At 56.6% G+C, this 19,172-nt stretch overlaps 1 protein-coding gene and 1 long non-coding RNA gene across 42 annotated transcripts in view; one reads left to right on the top strand and one right to left on the bottom strand.

Annotated features, from left to right (window-relative positions):
• Positions 1-410: 410 nt before the first annotated feature.
• ZMIZ1 (zinc finger MIZ-type containing 1) overlaps positions 411-19,172 on the bottom strand; it is a 238,602-nt gene continuing 219,840 nt past the window's right edge. For 24 of the 41 annotated variants that reach the window (XM_070613207.1, XM_070613263.1, XM_070613255.1 and 21 more), the window contains 12 exons: positions 18,870-18,947; positions 18,003-18,177; positions 17,298-17,439; positions 15,515-15,725; positions 14,229-14,334; positions 13,110-13,270; positions 11,944-12,011; positions 11,570-11,638; positions 10,855-11,099; positions 9,411-9,577; positions 5,732-5,989; positions 411-4,228 (listed from right to left, as the gene is read on the bottom strand). In XM_070613207.1, coding sequence (XP_070469308.1) covers positions 4,121-4,228; positions 5,732-5,989; positions 9,411-9,577; positions 10,855-11,099; positions 11,570-11,638; positions 11,944-12,011; positions 13,110-13,270; positions 14,229-14,334; positions 15,515-15,725; positions 17,298-17,439; positions 18,003-18,177; positions 18,870-18,947 — 1,788 coding nt within the window. In that variant the 3' untranslated portion in view covers positions 411-4,120. Of the gene's footprint in view, positions 4,229-5,731; positions 5,990-8,269; positions 8,391-9,410; positions 9,578-10,854; positions 11,100-11,569; positions 11,639-11,943; positions 12,012-13,109; positions 13,271-14,228; positions 14,335-15,514; positions 15,726-17,297; positions 17,440-18,002; positions 18,178-18,869; positions 18,948-19,172 lie in introns of all 41 variants that reach the window. The other 17 variants (XM_070613302.1, XM_070613318.1, XM_070613311.1 and 14 more) reach the window with 3 other exon arrangements.
• Positions 5,933-8,928, top strand: LOC139082403 (uncharacterized). Its single transcript, XR_011538371.1, has 5 exons — positions 5,933-6,022; positions 7,219-7,374; positions 7,945-8,057; positions 8,325-8,547; positions 8,634-8,928. It is a non-coding gene; the product is annotated as an uncharacterized lncRNA (long non-coding RNA).

The raw sequence follows: 19,172 nt of genomic DNA, 5'->3' as shown, positions 1-19,172 counted from the left end.
TCAGAAAATCCACAGGGAGCTTGCGGTCTTTTTTATCAAAGACCCGCCAGCATCACACACCCTCCCTGCGTCACACATGGCCTGAGGCCTCAGCACCCCCCTATAGGGCCTGGCCTTGTTCAAGCCCCCTTTCCCTGCCTGTCTGTCCCACCGCCAGGAGGAGGGCCTGCTGGAGACTGGGGTCCCACCAGGAGGAGGCTAGGACACTGGACTCTGAACACTAACCTGCCCTAGGTCCTCTTTCAGAGACACCGCGGCAGGGGCTTCTTCAGGCCCACACCCAGACCACCTGACTGCGTGTGTGCTTGCTTTTTTTGCAAGGTGATCGGGCAGGGGTGGTGGTTTAAAAGCAAAATCAAAGACACCCCAATCACTCCTTGACATTCACAAAATAGCTAATTCGCCAAACCTTCATTTTTGTCAATTTATTTAGAAAAAAATTAACATGGGCAAATGAGATACCTCAGTGTTACAACAGAGTATAGAAATGTCTAGCAATAGTCAAATAATTTGATCTTTAAATACAAAATAACCACATGAACACCTAATATACAGGTTTCATCTGAATACATATTTATTAGATAAATATTAGAAGTTGTCACATCATCTAACTACATACAGCTTTGCAAGACTAGAAATCACAATTAGTTTTCTGACCAGTTTGAAGTATGAAATGGTTGCATTGTACATACATGTACAAAGACGACGACGGTTTCTGTGGGAGTTACTTCAGGCTGCACTGTGGGTGTGTTTATGGGTATGTGTGAATCACCTGCAGTCATGATATCAAAAATTATACAAAGTATGAATTTGATTACAATTTTCTTCTGAAATCCCCGTTTCTTTTCATTATTTCCATAGCACCCTAAAAATACACAGGTGGCAGGACTAGTACACTGAAGCTAAATAGTACATGTAGGTAAAATAACAACAAAACAGAACAAAAGCTCCTTTGCACACAGGGTCAGAGTATCTTACATGAGTGAGACAAATGTGGAGAGACCGACCTCACAGACGCTAACGAACAGGATCTAGTTTTTCCATGTTAAGATGGAGTTCAAGCCTTTTTTTTTTTGTTTTGTTCCATAAAATAAAAACAATACACATTCCAAGGAAAATGAATGCATCTGTTAACATGTCTCTATTTCTCATTTACATATGTACACACGTCCCTTGAGTCTCTGATGCTGACGTCGCCCTATCTGGATGGGTCAGGCAGAGGGAGCAGATGTGTAGCTCTCTGGGGGGTTAGGGCTTCCATTAGGGAGAAATGATTAGAAGTTTCTTAAAAAAAAAATAAAATGGCTACAGGGAACATACCTGGGTAAAGCTTCAAACCAAGATGGGGTGATTGCCTGTACTTGGGCCTTCCTGCCTGCCGGCCGGCGCCCTACCCACCCAGTGGAGAGGCAACAGGCATATGCCTATGGCTGGGGTGGATGCTCGTCATGGAGAAGTGGTTTGCTGAGGCCTCGTTTTTGCTGAGGTTACTTATGGCTCCAAGTAGTTGTCCGAAAGGATCAGGGAAGCATCTCCCCAGAGTTCAGAACCGACCCTGCTTGGGGAGGCTGTTGTCACCTGAATCTGTCACCAGCTGGGGCTTGTTCCAGCCCTGGACGCCTTCATGCCTCCCTCACCCCCTGGCCAAAATCACTCTGGAAGAGTGCACCCCCAGAGCATGGGCTTCAGGCACCACGGTTCAGGAAAGCTCTTTGCCGAACTTGCTGGTGGAGGCTCGCTTGCGAGGGGGCCCAGGAAACCTGCCTCAGGTGCCCAGCCCATGGCTCCTGGCACCTGGGCTGTGGGGAGCATATTGACCCTCTGCACCAGAAAGCTGGGAGTAGGTCAGCGAGCAGAGTGGGGACTCCCGGTAAGAACCAGGAGGACCCCAGGCCTTTCTGGGACAAAGTAGCACGACAGGAAGCAGGAACTTCTAAGGAAGGCATCTGTCAGTCAGTTTGGGCGGAACATTCCCAGATGGCCCGACACAGTGTGACCACCTGCCGGGGCTATCGGCCACTGAGCAAGGATGGCCACATGCTACCTGGCATCATTTTGTCCCCACCAGCCGACTGGGGATGGCTCCAAACAGTGGCCGGCCTGGTCTCCTGAGTCACGGCACAGCCACCCACGCTCTTTGCCCCATCATCTGTACAAACAGCCCTGGTTGCTTTTTTGTTTTTGTTTGTTATTTTTTTAAAAAAAGACTCTGTTTTTGTCATTGAGTCAAGGTATTTTAAAAACACCAGCAAAGGCTATAACCAGGTCATGAAAATGTTGAATATTATCAAAGACGATACTAAAATATTCACAAAGATATTTACAAAAGCAATTCTTAAAATAATTGATTTGCATACTGAACACCACACTGTTTGAAAAAACCTTGACAATAGGACAAAGGAAAAAAGCGGGGCGTGGGGGTGACAATGGCAGCTGTCCTACAGAAAACCTTGTGCTGGCCGTCTGGTACGGTGACTGGAGGTCAACAGCTGGGGTCACCGTTCTGGTCAAATCCAGAGGAGTGCTGGGGACCACCCGCCACAGAGAGGGAGACGGAGACTGAGAACACGGACAGTGAATGGGAGAGCAGGAGAGGCCCCAGGCAGCAGTGGAAAAGGGGGCAATGATTTTACAGATGTGACTCAAGTGACCCGACAGCCCAGCAGCAGCACAGGCCATGCGGCTTAGGGGAGCACGGACGAGCCTGAAACAAAAGAGACACACAAGCTACCCAGGAGACTCCAAGAACAGCAGGCCAGATGGAGCCAAGCAGTGGAGGGAAAACCAGAGGCTGCTTCTGCCTGAGCGAGCAGGAGTGTGGGGTGAGCTTTCGAGGGCAGAGGGATACAGAGGGAGGGAAAGGCTGCCAGCCAGGTGGGGCATCTGAGGCAGCCACAAACACCACAGGATGCTCTTGGGTCCATCCCAGCACATGTGATGCCTGACTGGGCCAGGGCTGGGGGCAGCCTTGAGCAGAGACAGATGGACAAGGGGGCAGGAGACATGCTGATGCCTGGGTCCTGCTGCTATGCCCTTGCATGCGCCTGAGCCCACATCTCCCCTGCCTTCCCACCATCCTACCTTGCCGTCTAGGTGTACAAAGGGGAGCTGGGACAGAGGGAAGTGGGTGTCCCTAGTAACAGTCTTGGAGAGGTGAGGGAGCAGGAAGAAGGAAACAGAACAAATGGAGAGAAACGGTTTGCTTGCTGTCCAAGTCCAACATTCCTTTTCTCCAGATGACTTCATAGCTTTAAGTTGTGTTTAAAAACGGGGTGGCTTGGAGCAAAGTTCTAAGTTGCCGTTCCCATTCGACTCTGGCTGGAGGCATCCCTCGCCCCCTGACTAAGGGCACAGTAATGTCAGGTGGGCTCTCTCTTCCTCTGCCCCTCAAAGCCGGGCCCTGGCCTCAGTCCAAAGGTCCCGAAGCCATCTTGCTGCATTGCCCTGGCTCTGAGGAGGCCCTGATCCCCTTTCCCACCCATCCCCAAGCAGGAATGGCACACCCTCTCTCGAATGCAGAATCTTGTCCTTTTTCTCTGCTTTCTGAGAGAGAGTATTTACAGGGTTATCTTGGCTTAGAGGTCAGGGGTCAAAGTGATGTCCTTGGCCCATGAGAGAGTTCTCTTTCCCAGAGGTTTGTGCTTTTCTGTGGTGGGTGGTGGTGGTGGTGGGCAGACCATTCTCACTGCCGTCAACCGTCACTGCTCCTCCAAGGCTCAGGGCCCGCCTGGGTCTCGGGGGGGCCTTCTCTCAGGCGCACAGTCACTTGAAGGAGGCTCTGGGCCAGGAAGTAGGGAGGCAGGGTCACAGTTTAGAAACTGGTAGAACCTGGGGGGCACGGGGTCTTTTGGAATCAGCACACACAGAGGGACCAGGAAGCCGTCGTCAGCGTATGCCTCTCAGGAGGCCAGCTCCCCATGACAAGGGTCTTCTTCAGGGCCTGCTCTGGGCGTGGGCTCCCGATCCACACAGCCTTCACAGCGCACCCTCCCGCCCCCTTGCTCTGAGAAGGCCGCAGAAGGGGCGGTCGGAGGGCACAGGCTCCCAGCGGGAAAGTGTGTGTGGGACAGACAGGGAAGGAGGCAGAGTAGGGGGTATGGCCCCGACGGAGGGGTGGGCTTCAGTTGTTCTCAAAGAGAGAGAGGAGGTCATCGTTACTATTGCTTGGCAGGTCGGGGGGGTCCAGGTATGAGAGGAGCTCGTCGGGATTTGTGAGTTCTGGAAGGAGCTGGAAAAGAGTACAGAAGCCCAGATGAGGTGTCAGCTGAGGGCCAGGGTGGCCCAGGGTGAGGGGCAGCCCCAGGCCCGTTCATTTGCCCTCTACCTGCCTCGCAGAATTCTGGTCCCAACAGGGGAATAATAGTGCCAGCTGTCCCCAAACAGGCCACTGTGCCAGTCTAGGGCACACTCATGCTTATTTTAAGCCTGGGAGAGAGAATTCCCCAGCCCACCAGCTGGGAAAGCTCATAGCGGGTCAAGGGGCTTCCTCTTGATCACAGTGTTCCTCTGGCTCCCTGAGACCCTGTGTGAGAAGCTGTGGGTCACTTGGGCCTCCCAGGAGAAACCACATGGCTTTGCACATAAGGCCCGGCGGTCCCTGTAGCTCCCACTACCCTGGACCTCTCCCAAGAGCTCACCACTCCTTGGTGAGCCCGTGGCTGGCTACCAGCACTGCCCTTCCCTGCGCCCCCTGGGCAGAGGCTGCAGACAGTCCCTACCCTCTACTGTGAGGTCTCTGGAGTTGTTCTGTCACATGAGGGGTCCTCATGAACCTAAAAGCACCCCCACTGGCCTTGTCTGGGGAGGAGATTTGGGTAAGAATCCAAGATGGCCACAAAGCTGAGTAAACCCCATTCACCACAAAGACTCCAACACTGGGGCTGAGGGTGACAGCAAGGCTGCGATGTGAAGGACAGGAGTGGCTAAAGAGAGGCCAGGCCTCCTCTCTGGGAATCTAGAGCCTAGGGGTGTGGGATGGGAGGGGCAAATGCTGTGTCCCTTCCTGGCTAGCCCTGGCCAGCTGCCCAGCACCCATCATTCAGAGCATCCCCCTCACTCCACCTTCCAAATCATTCAGGTCTGAAGGTGGGAGACTCATGAATCTCAGCTGCCCACTTCCACCTCAGTAACCCCCTCGCATGACCCAAGGATAATCCTACTTCACCCACACAGGGGCCTTTCTCAGAGTGAGCGATGGAGCAAGCAGAAGCACAGGGAATGGACAACACACGGACAAGAAACTAAAGACAGACAAACACCAGTGAGACAGAGGGACCCTGTCACTCCAGCCCTTCCCTTGCCTTGGGCTAGAGAGTGGGGCAGACACGGAGATGGCAAGCTCAGTGTTGGGGGAGAGGGCAGGGGTGGGGCTGGGGGGAAGAAGGGCAAGGACCCTCTTGTGCTGCCTCCAGAACCTGGGCCCAGAAGAACTCTGAGGGTTTGGGTGGAAGGCGAGGCAGGGCTTGGCTGCAGGACTGTAGCCAAGGGGACGAGGGGGCAGGGGCCAGCAGAGTGGGGAGGGGACGCTCAGACCCTTGGTGAGGCTTCCCCATTGTGGGGTTCCCTGGTTCTGGAGCCAGGGGAGGCTGGATGGGCCCACCCACCACCCACCCCCTCATAGCTGTACCTCCTCCACCCTGGGTCTCAAGCCCTCAATACCCACCCCTGCTCTTGGGCAGGTCCCAGTGCCAGGCCTAGCCCCAGGCCAAGGCAAGTGGCAGCCCCAACTTACATCCAGCGAAGGCTCCGGCATGTCTGATGCTCCCTGTGCTCCGGCCTGACCCTCTAAGGCTGAGGAGGGGTTAAAGGTCAGGTCGCTGTGTGGATGGTTGCTGGGAGCGGCCTGTGGCGGTTGCCGGGGAGGCTGGGAAGGAGGAGGAGGAGCCCCACTGTGATGTAATGGAGGCCCTGCCTGGCTGCTGGGGTGTGGGACGTGCAAACCTTGTTGTATGGAGGGATGGGGCTGGTCAGAACTGCCAGCGTGTGGCATCTGTGGAGGAGGAGAGAGCAGGAGAAAAGAAAGGTGAGGTGACGAGGTACAGCGACGAGATGCCTGGAGAAATGAAAACCAAACAAAACCAGGAAAATAACAAACCCCCAAAACAAACCCCCCTTTACAAAGCTGAATGCTTTTTTTTTTTTGTGGAGAAGCAAAAAGTCCTCCCCAAAAACCACCAGTCAGGGAGGCTGTGGAGAGGATGGCAGGGGAGAGGGCCTTTGAGGCCACGTGGGCTGGGAGGGAGGCAGCCAGGGGCTCTGAGACAAGCACAAACACTGAGAGCCCCTCTGCCTCTCCAGCCCAGACACCATCACAATGAACAACAGCGAGGGCAGAATGGAGAAGCAAAATGGGCATGTTTCCAGGGAGTGGGGAAGCGGAAGGGGTGCTGCTGGCAGCGTGGTGCAGGCCCCTGAGGGCCAGGGCAGTGGAGAGCAGACACGGACAGACAGCATGGGGCAGGCGTGCAGCTCAGGAGTGGGTCTGAGCCCCACCAGTGGGCCCTGGGCAGGGGGCCATGCTGGGCACGAAGCTTCCTTTTGAGAGCCCGAGGTGGTGGCAGCCAGGGCCTTGGTGCAAACCCTGCCTGCTGCCCAGGGTAGGGTGCAATTGAGCCGAAGTCAAAGGGGCTTCTCAGTACTGCCAGACCCTTCCTCCTGACCACCCACCTAGGCAGCTACAGGCTGCACTCACATGGTACTGAAGAATGCAGGCACCTGCATGCCTCCCAGAGCCCAAGGGTGCATGGAGGGCATGCCTCGCTGAGGCTGGGGCAGGTTGTGCTTCTCTAACAGATGAACCAGAGAACCCACGCCCTACATGTGCCTATGCACTGACACACGGGGGCTGTGTGTGGGTGAGATTTCAACTGCCCCTGCTCGTCTGTTTGCTGCTCTAAGCAGGTCCTCCTTCAGAGCTCAGACCTCAGAGAGAAAGGCCGAGTCCAGGCCCTCACGCTATTACCAGCATCTCTGACAGACCCCCCCAGCCCCTCCTGCACTCTGCTAATGAAGGGGAGCTCACCGACTGGCCAGGCCGCTCATTGGAACGGGCAGCCCAGTGACCAAATGTCTCCTTGGTCTTTTAGTACCCTCCTGCCCACACTGTCTTCTGGGCCACACAGAGACATTTACACTTTCTTCCTTTCTGGGTTTGGAAATGGCAGCCATACTATCCATGATCTTCTCCAAACTCTAGTTCCCCCTCCCATTTCTCCTAAGTGCTATTCCTCAGGCCTTGCTGTGGGCTGACCTCTGCTCATAGTCCAGGTGGCCCGACACAGCACAGTGCCCCTCCAGCCTGGGCCCTGAATGGGGGATGACTGCACAACAGTGGGATTGGTGACCCTAGGAGACCATGTGTGGGATGCACATGAGGTAAGAAGGACCAGGAGAGACGGGAAGAATGGCCACCACAGCTGTCAGTATGAGGCCAGCTTCTGACTCCCTCCCATGCCTGTGGATGCCCTACAGTGTCCATTCTGGGTGGCAAGGGGCAGGAAGCAGGGAGGGGCTCCATACTCCTGGGGCAGCCCACTGAGGACAGGCAGTCCCTGGATCTGACACCCTTAGCCCTGACATCTTGCTGGAATGTCCCAGGGCTCTAAGGAACAGGTGCTCTCTGGGATCTGCTGAAATACCTGTCAACCTGTCACCTGGTTGGGAGGTGTCCTTGGGTGAATCAGTGTCTGGGTGGGGCCCTCCCCGACTCCCCAGGCACATGGGAACCCTTCCTGGTCATGTGCTCAGCTGGGGTCCAGGCTGCTCTGGCTGGGCAGGTGTGGGGGAAGTTTATCAGTGACTCCACTACTCCACCTTGCATAGCTGGACTTCTGAGTCCAGTTGCTGTCTAGAGAGAGACCAGAAATGGGGAAGGACAATGCCTATCTGGGGAGTACCCTGGGGGGGCTGTGAAGTCAACTTCTGAGTTTAGCTTCCTCTGCAAAGAATCCTGGCGGCAGCTAACAAGGCAGGAGAAAGCCTTGTTGGACACAGGAAGTACATGGCATCCATCTGTCATTTTCCAGCTTTGGGAATTGTGAGGGCTCAGGATGTGTTCCGTGAGTATGTGCAGGGTATGATCTGGGTGTGGAATGCTGAGATCCTGAGGAGCAGGACTGGGGAAAGGGGGCCAGGAGAGAGGCCCCTAGAAGTTGGAAGCCCCGTGGGACAGAAAGTAACTTGCAAAAATATGGCTGAAGCCCCATGAAAGCAGCTATTTCTAACTTGGCATCCTGGGGTCCCATGGCAAAGTTGCTACAGTGCTCCTCACCTAGAGTGAGTCCTTTTGGTTAATAGTCACTCTTGCTGAGAATCAGGTGGCTCAGGCCCACAGGCAGCTCCTGATCCAGTGCCAGAGGCAATTCCATGCGGAACAATCCAGAGGCCCCTTCCTTCCGGCCATGTGATGGAGGATGAGAGAGTATGGAGTGGCACCTTCTGGTGTAGGCCCACCCAACCCTGCTGTCAGTCACTGGTGGGAGCCCTGGACCCTTCTCTCTGGCTGGCGTGGCCCAGGCCTTCAGTGACTGCCCCTACCCTCCACCTAAGGTGAGAAACCAGGGACAGACAGAGTAACTGAGGCCTCAGACTTCAGTCTCAGTTTCCCCAAAACTCCAACACTTTCTTCCATCCAGGCACGGCCAGGACTTTTGCTCCATTAGCGCAAGGCCTGTATCTGTCTTGCTTACACCTGGCACAAGGCCCAGCCTGGAGCACTGGCTCAGGAATCATCTGCTAAATGGAGTGGAATCATCCATCGCCCATTAGATGAGGACTTGCGGGCAGCGAGGCCTTCTACCACCGCCATTGGGGCCTCAGGAAGGGGAGGCCTCTGGACGGCACAGGACACCTTACCCGCAAGGAGCTTTCTCAGCAACACAGTGTATGTGTTAATAAATGTGAAACAGGATGAGAAGGGAACACTCAGAATACGTAGCCTTCCCAACATTTCTGTTTGCAAGATTCAGACCCCTGGGACGTAAAGTGCCTGGGTATGGGACAAAATTCTAGATGGCTAGGGCTACAGTGAGGTAGTGTAAGAGTGTGTGAAAGTAGGGGAGAAGGTGAGTGGGGGTGTGTGTGTACGTGGTGGGTGTATAGGGGTGTATGGGGGCATATGTAGTGGGTGTGCACACATGCATGTGTATGCACAGAGTGTGTGTGCAGGGAGGAGACTGAAGCTTCCCCCTTCTCCTCAGAATTCAATGTCCTGGGTGAAACAGCCAAGTCCAAGGACACCGCTGGGCCATGACCCAGCCTCCGTCAGGCCTCTCACTTCCTTCTGAGCCCCCAGACCCAATTCTCAGTCCTCCCCTTTGCCTGGGAGGGAACTAGGCAAACTATCAGAAAGGTCCCAGGGTGAGCCCTCCACCCCCGTCAGCCCCACGTAGAGGCGAGGAAGAGGTACTCACAGTTTCCTGCATGGGGTGACTGAGGGGCTTCTCGAGGGCGGCCATGTTGTTGGGCATGTCCGGGGGGTGGGAGAGCTGGGGGGGCCCATGCATGAAGTCATTCATGGACGTCCCACTGGGGTTCCCGTGGGGGAAGTCAAAGTTGCCATGGCCCTGGTAGTTGTTGCCTGGGAGGGAACAAGATGGCAGGGAATGGGGGGTGTCATCACCCAGAGGGAAGACAGCTGCCTCCGGGGGTCAGGAAGTGTCTAAATTAAGAACCAGGTCCTGTCCTCCTGCGAGGCTGAGTTGGCTCCTGCAGCCTCAGACCTCTGAGCTGTACAATGGGGCAGTGATGCAGCCTTTTCCGTGGCCTCAACACAACAGGGCACGTGCTGTTCTACAGCTGCGAGGAAGGGCAGAGTGGGAGAACAGGTGGGCCAGGTTCCTGCAGTGGAGGAGGACATGGAATGAGGCCCAAGTCTGAGCCTTCCTCAGGATCTGCTGAGTTAGCCCCCTGGATGGCTGCCCTTTAACCCAGGCCCAGAGCGGGAGGTCAGAATCTGCCAAGTCCGTGAAGAAAGCTGCACTGGACTCAACCATTAGAAGCCATCTATCTGGCCTCCATGGCCACTGCTCCCTCCAGCACGTGGCCATAGCAAGGGTCAGAGCATCAGCATGCTGCAAAGCCGGGGCCCTCGGTATCCTGTGGACTCTGGCTAGATGGGCTAACCTCTCTAGGTCTCTAATCCTCTAGGAGCCCTGGGTCCCTAAGAGCAGGGATCCTGTTGGTGAGTTGCATCCTGTGTTTGAGGTGGGTGGGTACTTTCTAGGAACCGAGGGCAGTAGGGATGAAGCTTGGTCGGGGCAGCAGGGAGAGTAAGAGGCCACTGATGGTGACCTTGGCGGCCAAATGGTGGAGCTCTAGGCCCCTGGACTCTGTCCCTGGGAGGGTGGAAGAGTTGCGGGGACAAGGACAATATAGACGTCAGAGAGAAACATGGGAGGGCCAAGAACTCCAAGTGGGAGTATTCTCTGCTAGCGGCCCCAGGGAACATTCGGGCTGGGAAGAGGTGGCAGTTGTGTCCCCAGCAAAGCAGGCTCTGAAGCCACTTGGCTTGGCACCTGCCTGCCGGACTCAAGGAGCTGTCAGGAGAGGTGGCTGGGCAGGGTGGGGAGGCAGGAGGCTGGCTGCTGGGGCAGCTCCTCACTCATACCTTTCCAGCCGGGTGCCAACCCTCAGGGATGGATGGAACTAGGTCGGTGGACTGAGGGGTGGATGGCGCTGCATGGGACACGCTACCCTCAAGTCCAGTGATGTGGCATGGTTTTTTGGGAATGTGAATTACCTCTGCCTCTTCAGACCACACCCCCCTGCACCTGCCACCATCAGCCCAGAAATCCTGTGCCCCCACTGGGACTTGGGGCTGCCCTGCTGCCTCCCTCTTGGTTCGGCATCACCCACCTTGGCTACTGTAGTCACTGGAGTTGGTGCCCCCAGGCGGAGGCGGGAGTGGGTAGGGGGACGGGCCGGGGCCCAGAGCTGCGATCATCTCCATGACATTGGGCATGATCATCTGGCTGGGACTCATGGTCTTGAACCGCTTGGAGGGAATACCATCAGGGTCATCCTTAATGTGTAGGTCCGACTTGATGGGCACTGGCCGCCAGCTGCATGTGGGGTCGATGGTGACCTCTTCAAACTCGGAGCTGGGGGAGCGAGAGGGCAGAACTGAGGTTCTGGGGCGTGGGGCTTTGGACACTAGAGCCTGCAGCTTGGAGAGACACTGAGGTGTCCTTGCCCAGGCCCCCTGCCTCCATTTTCACGATGCTCTGCATATGACAGAGGTGTGGGAAAGTTTCCCATCTTTTGAGAGATGGGGAGACTGTGGCTAGGAAAAGCAAGTGGCTGGCATAGGTCAACTGCTCCCAAGGCCTCCCACCCAGGAAGTGGCTGTTGGGGGGCACTATCAGGTTCCTGCACTGGCTGAAGTTGGTCCTTTCTGTAAAGTTCATTTGCCCCCAGGCACAGTCACAGAGAAGTGAGAGAGATGGGCAAGTGGTCTGCCAGCCTGGAGAGGGGAGAGGGTATCAGGGATGTCCACGTGCTCACCTCATCCAATCCAGGCCAGGGTTCCCACCCCCACCCCATGTGCCCCTAGCTAGGAAGGCCCACTTACTGTTGGATGGCGTTCAGGATGCCCCACATGTACTGATCCACCTCCAGGCCCTCGAGCAAAGCAGTTTTACTGGAAAAGGAGAGAGGAGGGCTTGACCTTTGCTCCTGGACCCTAGGGGGTGCCAGAGCAAACCCCTCCCCATTGTGTCAACGAGACCCTGTCCCTGCTGCTGGTTACTGCTGGAGGCACTGACAGGAGAGGGTAACCCTGTAACAGCTTGACACAGAGGGACCGTGCACAGCCCCCTGAGTGCCTCTGCTGTGTTTGCATTCTCTCTTTGCTTCAGGGCAGGTGGAGGGGCTGGACCCCAAAGAGCAGGGCCAGAGGAGGCCAGTGGAGGTGAGGAAGCTCCTGCTGGGGTGGGCGTCACTCACTTGCACACAGGACATCTCCAGGTCCCTCTCTCACAATTCAGCTGCAGGTACGACTCTAAGTCGAAGCACTGTGGAGGTAGAGAGACAGACAGACAGACAGATGAGACCAGGACTGGCAGAAACCTCCTAGATGCAAGCAGTCCTGTCTCTGGGACCCTAATGAAGACCTCCCACTAGGGAGGGAGACAGGTGGTGGGCTGGTTGTTGGGTGGGGTGATGATTATGCTGACTTGCAGCCGACTCCCTGCCACGCTTCTGCCCAGTCCTCCTCATACCACCCCAGTGCCCCAGGTGACCACTGCCTATGTCCTCCAAGAAGCCTTCCTGATGCCCCCGCAGCCGTCCTTCACTGATCCTGCCCCATGAGAGACCCGCTCACTGAGGCTGGGGGCAGTATGGACTCAGGCCTTCCCATCAGCCCAGCCCAGGCAATGAGAACATATCCAATCCAGTTCATCAATGTGTGTCAGCAAATAAACCAACCAGATAGTGCTTCGATGCACCTTCCTGCAACGTTCTCCCAGAGTGAGGGAGGGTGGGAGGGAGGCTCCTGCCCGCTACAGGCCCTCAGGGCCAGGTGCATGTGACAGTGGGGCTGAGGGTTTGCTCAGCCTGGCCCCCAACTTCCTCTGCCTCCCAGCCCAGCCTGCATGCTCACGCCCAGCCTCCCCAGGGATGGCTTCTTGTGCCCCTCTTCTGAGATTCCTTCTCTGACCAAGCCCCTATCTAATGAATCTGGCCTACCCTGGGTTGCCCGGATTTGCTCTGTTGTAGCCACCTAGACTGTGACACGCATCCTACCCATTTCCTCAGCATCTACTCAGGGCAAGGCCCTGGGACAGAGCAGAGACCAGGCAGAGGGGTCCCTGTTCTCAGGTGCTGAACCAGCCCTGGCCGTATGTGTGGGGTTTCCAGCAGGCATCTGCCACCTGCTAGGGTAGGGACTGTCTAAATTTGGTTCTGTTGCCCCCTAGGAATGTAGCCCTGAGCAAGAAAAGATGCTCAAAGGACAAATGATAGCTGGAGAGAGTGAAATCTGCCGCTGAGGGCTAAGACCTCCTTCAGGGGTCAGAGACAGGCCCTGCTGCTCCCTCTGCCTAACCCCTCGCCATCCCACTCACACTCTAGATAGCTCCCCCACAGTTGTGCCTGCTGGGACCACTCACCTGGACGTGCTTGCAGTCATGGCCTCGAGCAGGCAGCTGGATGCGCCGGAATGTGATGGGGCACTTCAGAGACACCTTGATGGCTGTCTGCTCCACACCATCCTCTCCGTTGAGGGTCGTGTTGCCTGATGAGGCAGCCACGCTGCTGAAATTCCGCTTGACTGGGGGGTGGGGGGGGGCACAGGTGGATAAGGAGGCAGGGCCATCCTGCACACGCCTCCCACGTCCTCATGTGGCCGAAACTCACCCTGGTTCTCCAGCCCCTCAAACCCTGGGAGGTCCTGTGAATAACTTCAGCACACCCTGGTCTGGTCAAAGGGGCGCTCGGGAGGCCCAGCTCTCTGGAATAGCGGCTCTCAGGTGCCATGCATATAGAGTACATGTGCCCCTGCAGGTGGCTGCTTAGAGGCAGAACGGGCTTCGCTTTCACTAGGAAGGGGACTTTCCACAAAACTTGCAGAAATCTAGTCCAGCACTTCTCCACTGATTTTCTGGGTCAGTGCAGAGGGCCCTTAGGTGCTTTTGCACTTAATTCTGCAATGGGAATAGACAACTGCCTGGCAGGATTCTAGGGCTCAGGAGGTAATGTGAAGAAGCACAATCAAAGGCGAAGCAGTGGTCACCTCCCTGCATGGTGCTCCCCACCACCAAGAGTCGTCCTCTGGGTGTCTCCTCCAAAGGAGTGGACTGAGCAAGTCCCTCCCTCTAGACTTTAGGTACAAGCTGTCGGGTTGGGAGGCCAGTCTGGAATCCACCCCGTGCCTCCGTCTCAGTGAACACACCCCTTGTCAGTTCCTCCCATCCTTCCAGGTGATCATCTACTCCAGGAAGCCTGTCTGGCCTGTCTATATCACGGCATTTTGTTTTAATCTGCCTCATGTCCTATGCAGACAAGTCAGAATTCCCACTAGGTCTTGCAGTACTGTGCTCCTCTTATCATCCCCAAAGCCCTGGATGGAGGGGTATGAGTCAGGGGTGAGGGCTGGTGCCAAGGAAGACTCAGGGCCCAGTGTGTTGCGCATGGGGCTAAAGGTCGGTCCCGGGTGGACGGTGACCACTTCCTAGCCACCCACATACAGTGGGGTGGGGGCTGGTTCTTTGCTCCTGTGTCCCACTCACTTTTTGTGATGCAGTGCTCTGCAGGCAGGAGGCGTTTCTTGAGGAGGCCTTGCAGCACGGAGCGCACAGAGGGCCGGTGGACCAGCTGCAGCACGAAGAGGTGGGACTGCCGAGAAAGAGTTGACGCTCAGTCTCTGCCCCACGGTCCTCATCACCCTGCCCCACCTGAAGCCTCTGCAGGCCTAGGCTGTCCTGTGCCCGAAGGCCCCTAGAGGCCAAGGGCAGGAAAGGGTCCATGTTCACAGTGATGCTACTCTAGGGGCAGGTCCCCCAGGACCTGGGAAAGAGCCCTCAAAGCCCATGATGTGCCCAGGGACCTATGAGTCTGGGGATGCGGGCTGGGGTCACCACCCAGGGATAGCTGCCTCTGCTCTAGGCCTACAAGACTATGACACTGAAACACCCCTGGGATGGGGTTATGGGATACTGAGCATCAGGACTACAGCCCACCTTGCCTCCTAACCTCACTCACCACTGCTCCCCATCATGTGTCCTTCATCCTTCCTGCCAGAGGATAGCGTCCCTGGTCTTTACTCCTTCAGGAAGCTTTCCAAGACTGCACACCCCAACAAGCCCCCCAGACTCTTCACTCTGACACCATCCCCTGTCCTGTGACTCCTAACTCCTGGTGGCCTCACTGCCCCTATGTTCATAAGGGTAGGATCTGTGTCCCCAGAGAGGCCAGCAGAGTGAGACAGGAACTCTCCTTCCATGCAGGACCCCCAGCAAGCCCTGTGTGCAAGGCCCTGATCTCTGTGGGACAGGAGCACGGCTCAGTCGTAGTCTCATATCACAGTCATGCACATGATTCTAAGGCCATAGGTGGGTGAGGAAGGGAGAGCTAACCCCACACTTGGTGGAGTTGGGTCTAGGGGAAAAGGTGATTAGAATATAAACGTTTCTTGTGAACGAGGCCAGAACAGAGGCGAGCTTTGAGGAACACACAGAACTTCACCAGTGGAAGGTGGTGGTGGACACGGGTGGCGGAGTGCCCAGGATGGGCTACAGGAGTAAGTGGAGGCGAGTGTGCGGATGGCACGGAGGCTGTGGTATAAGAGGGACAAAGCCATACTTAAGGCCAGAGCTCAGTGTCTTTGGAGGCCCACCCCAGTTTGCTTTATTCCACAGCCCTGGAGGACCACTGCATGTTTCTGGAACGTGCTTCTGAAGACCACTTCGGTGGCTGTGGGGATAGGGACAGAGACCCAAGGACCAGGCTGAGGACTAGAGGGGGCGAAGACCTCAGGTTCCCACGCGGTGCCCTCAGCCCTGCCCGGCACACTCACGCAGCAGCAGGCCGTGACGGTGATCTGGATGGTGTTGCGGCCTGGCTGGCACACGTGCTTGAGGTGCAGGGGCTTGTGAGAGGTCTTGTTGTCACCACGCTCGATGGTGAGGGGCGTGGCGTTCACGCTGACCTGCACAGAGGCTGGCCAGTTGGTGTTCATCTGCCGGTCCTCGTGGTGGTAGCACTTGAACTGCAGCTCCAGGTCAGATCTGGGGGTGAGGGTGAGGCTCAGGTCGGCTCTGCTAGGGGGACTGCCTGTGGCCTTGATGACGCCTGGCCAGGCCACACACCCCTTAATCTCCACAGCCTCACGAGTCTCTCAGGATCCCATTCTCGGCTGCGACTGCTCTTCCAGCCTTCTCGAACTCTCCTCTCTCACCCTGCCCACATCTCCATCAAAACCCAGCCCGACAACCCAAATCCCCCATATGGCCCACATACGGCTCACCCCAGCCACATCCCACAGCTCCGGCAACAATCTCCCCTGGCCCCCTCCCACCCACCCATACAAAGAGAGACAAAAAGACACACGCTAATTTCATGAGACCAATTGGGAGGCTGGTTATGCCCATTCTCAGACAACAGCTGGAAGAAGGGCCCCAGGCCAAGGCCAAGTCTGGCTAGTCCCCCCCGAGGTGGGCCCCGAGGACACAGCCCTGAAGGAGTCCCCATGAACCCAGCAGTGATCACGTATGCACGAAAACCAAGCAAGGCCAGCAACCAGGGCCACAGGAGGCCTCCCAGGTGAGGGCACTCACAGGTAAGGAGGGGTAGGTAAGCAGGACCCTGCACAGGGGTCTCCCCACCCTCCTGCCTGAGTGTCTGACCCTCAAGCTCTCACGCCCACCCCAGCTCTATCTCCAATCCTCTCCACGGCCTGCTCGGCGAGGCTGAGGCAACATACCAGCTGTGTGTGTAAGCATGCATGTGCACATGCCCAGCTCAGACCCATCTTGTGCCCTCAAGGTGCTCACTGGGCAACTGAGGGGCTCTAGTCACAGGCACGTGATGAGTCCTGCCTGAGGAGGAAGGACTGAAGGTGGAGACATTAACGGGTTCTGGCACCCAGTGACCTGGGGCCAAGTCCCAGCTCAGCCCCACACTAGCTGTAAGAACTCCCCTAAGTGAATCAAGCTCTCTGGCTTCAGTTTCCTCATTGTCAATGGGGCAAGTACTGCTCACTCACAAGATCAAAGGAGATCAGGTGTAGAAGGTGGGGAACACAGGGCCTGGCCCAGCAGGGGACCTGCAAACCCTGCACCTCAGCGTGTCCAGATGTTTGAGCAGTAGCCCTGCTGGCCAGCCCCTTGCAATCTGCAGGGCTTGCTGGTTCAACTTGACCCAGCCCTGCTCCCACTCCAGCCTAACCTCTCTACATTCCTGCCTCTTCCCACAACAAGCCACATTCAGCTTCCCCTTTGCTAACTCAAGGCCTCTGCTAGAACACTCCTTCTCAGGCTTTAGGTCTCAGCCAGCCACCTTTTTCTCCGGGAAGTTGTCCCTGACTACTAACTCAGGGTGAGTGACTAGGGTGAGTGACAGCTGAGTCCCCGAGCTTGGGCCACTATGCTGAGACTGCCTGTCTGTCTCCCCAGTGTCTGCAGGTTCCCCATGACATCCCCAGGGCTTTGCACAGGGCAAGGCCCAGTCAACGATGCCGAACAGGTGAAGGTGGCAGGCACCTGACTAGGGTGCCTGGGCCGAGGGATGTCACCACCAGGGACCTCCTTCACCTGGCTCGGGCCTGTGAGAGGAGAGCTGGGATTGAGCCTGACACTCACCTCCACATCAGTGTCTGGTGGACCGTGGGCCGCAGATGAAAGACATGGTTGCTGACGGCCAGGTTGTGCTCGAGGCGGAAGGGCTCCAGCACTACGCCATCCCGCACAGGGAATGTGAGCCGCAGTTCGTCGTTGTGGTTGGCTGGGTCAGGGGAGGAGTAGGTGAGCCACATGCCTGTGGCCACCACGGGCACCCAGAAGCATGGGTGCCAGGGCCATGCGTGGGGCTTATTCACCCACACGACACACACACACCCTTGGCTGCACACTCAGAGGAACACACAGGCATGTGTGTTAACAGGGCAATAGAAGCTGTTAACTCCCACGTGTACACCAGGGAGCCCATCACGACCACCCCTGCGTTCCACATCCCACTCATCCCAGCTCTGCATCCCCTCTTGCCCCTATCTGCTCCCTGCTCTGGAAGCCCCAGGATCCTTCTCCCAGCCCCTTTCCACAGCTGACAGCTGCGCTTCCTCCCAGCCTCCAGCTGCTCAGGCAGGTGGTAGGGAGGCCTGCTGGCAGCCCAGTCTCAAATTTCCCTTCTGGGTGGGGCTTACCTGCTTTCAAGCCCTCCTGCCCTTTCCACATGCCCAGCCCCCACAGGGAGTCTGTCTTCCAAGTCCCCTGGCTCCTGCTGCAGGGCCCTATGTGGAGCTGCCCAGAGCTGGCCAGATAGAAGAAGGGAGACAGTGGGGCACTCACCTGGGGGTGGTGGCAGAGCGCTCATATTTGGCTTGATGTCAGGTGGGAAGGGGGGTTTAACATCTTGGCTGGGGGACAGATATGGGGGGATGCTGCTCCCAGGAGTCATGGGGGGCGTGGGGTTCCCTGGAACAGGTGAGTGGGGGTAATTTGCCACAGGAACTGGCCTGGGAGGCTGGAGGAAAGAGAAACCACAGATAGGTTATAGGGTCACAGGGACAGAAGGGGCCATGGCTGTAGGCATACACCCCCCCATCCCAGGGTCTAAGGCTATGGCCCTGCCTCCCCTAAATGAAGAGAGCCCCCCAGGGAAAGCCATCCCTCCATCCTGGCTGGCACTCAGCCCTCTGCCCCCATTGGGAGACAGAAGGCCTGCAATGGGCCTCCCTACCCTTCCCTTGGGTCATGGTGCCATGCGGGGGTGCAGGGTCCCCTGCCCATTTGATAAATGGGGACATAGACTTAGGGTGATGGTCTAATATAATCTGGGAAGGAGAGGAGAGCTGGGATTGAGCCCAGGTCCCCTGCTACCTACATCACACCCTACCCTACACCAGCACGGCCCAGATGGAGTCGGGCCTGCAGCATCAAGAGGCAGTTTGCTCCTAGGAGCCCCTCTCCCTTCCTCTCTTAATCCATACTTTGCTGTCTTCCAGGACTGGCCAGGTCCACACTTGTCCCTGGCCCAGCCACCCAGAGATGTGTATTCTCTGTCCAGCCATCTGTGCCCCACAACAGAGGACCTGGGAATTAACCCCCCACCTGGGCCCTACTAATGTCCAGAGAGGCTGGGGAGGGAACAATGAGGCCTCTTGGACACACAAGTACACGTGGGTCGTAATCCGTAAGACGAAATCAGGAACATACCCTATTGACGTTCCCTTGGCTGTAGTTACTGTAGCTGCTTCCCGAGAAGGTGTTATTTTGTCCATTAAACTGCTCTGGCTGTTAAAACAAGATAAACAATGCTGTGAATGGAAGGCAGAAAAGCTTCCAGAAGCCCACTCTCTCCCCTGAAATGAAAATCTGCTGGGAGGACAGGGGATGCTGAAGAGGCCTGCCCAGTGCTGGGGTGGGGAGCAGGAAAGGGACAGAACAGGTCACCTCCTGGGGACAGCGTTTTGCCTCTCCCTGTCCACAGCTAGTAATCCAGCAAAAGAGTTTAAAAAA

This window comes from Equus przewalskii, chromosome 1 (genome assembly GCF_037783145.1).
Source record: "Equus przewalskii isolate Varuska chromosome 1, EquPr2, whole genome shotgun sequence".
In the NCBI taxonomy this organism is placed as follows: Eukaryota; Metazoa; Chordata; class Mammalia; order Perissodactyla; family Equidae; genus Equus; species Equus przewalskii.
The sequence above is the reverse complement of the archived record's forward strand: the minus strand, read 5'-3'. Positions and strand labels throughout refer to the sequence as shown.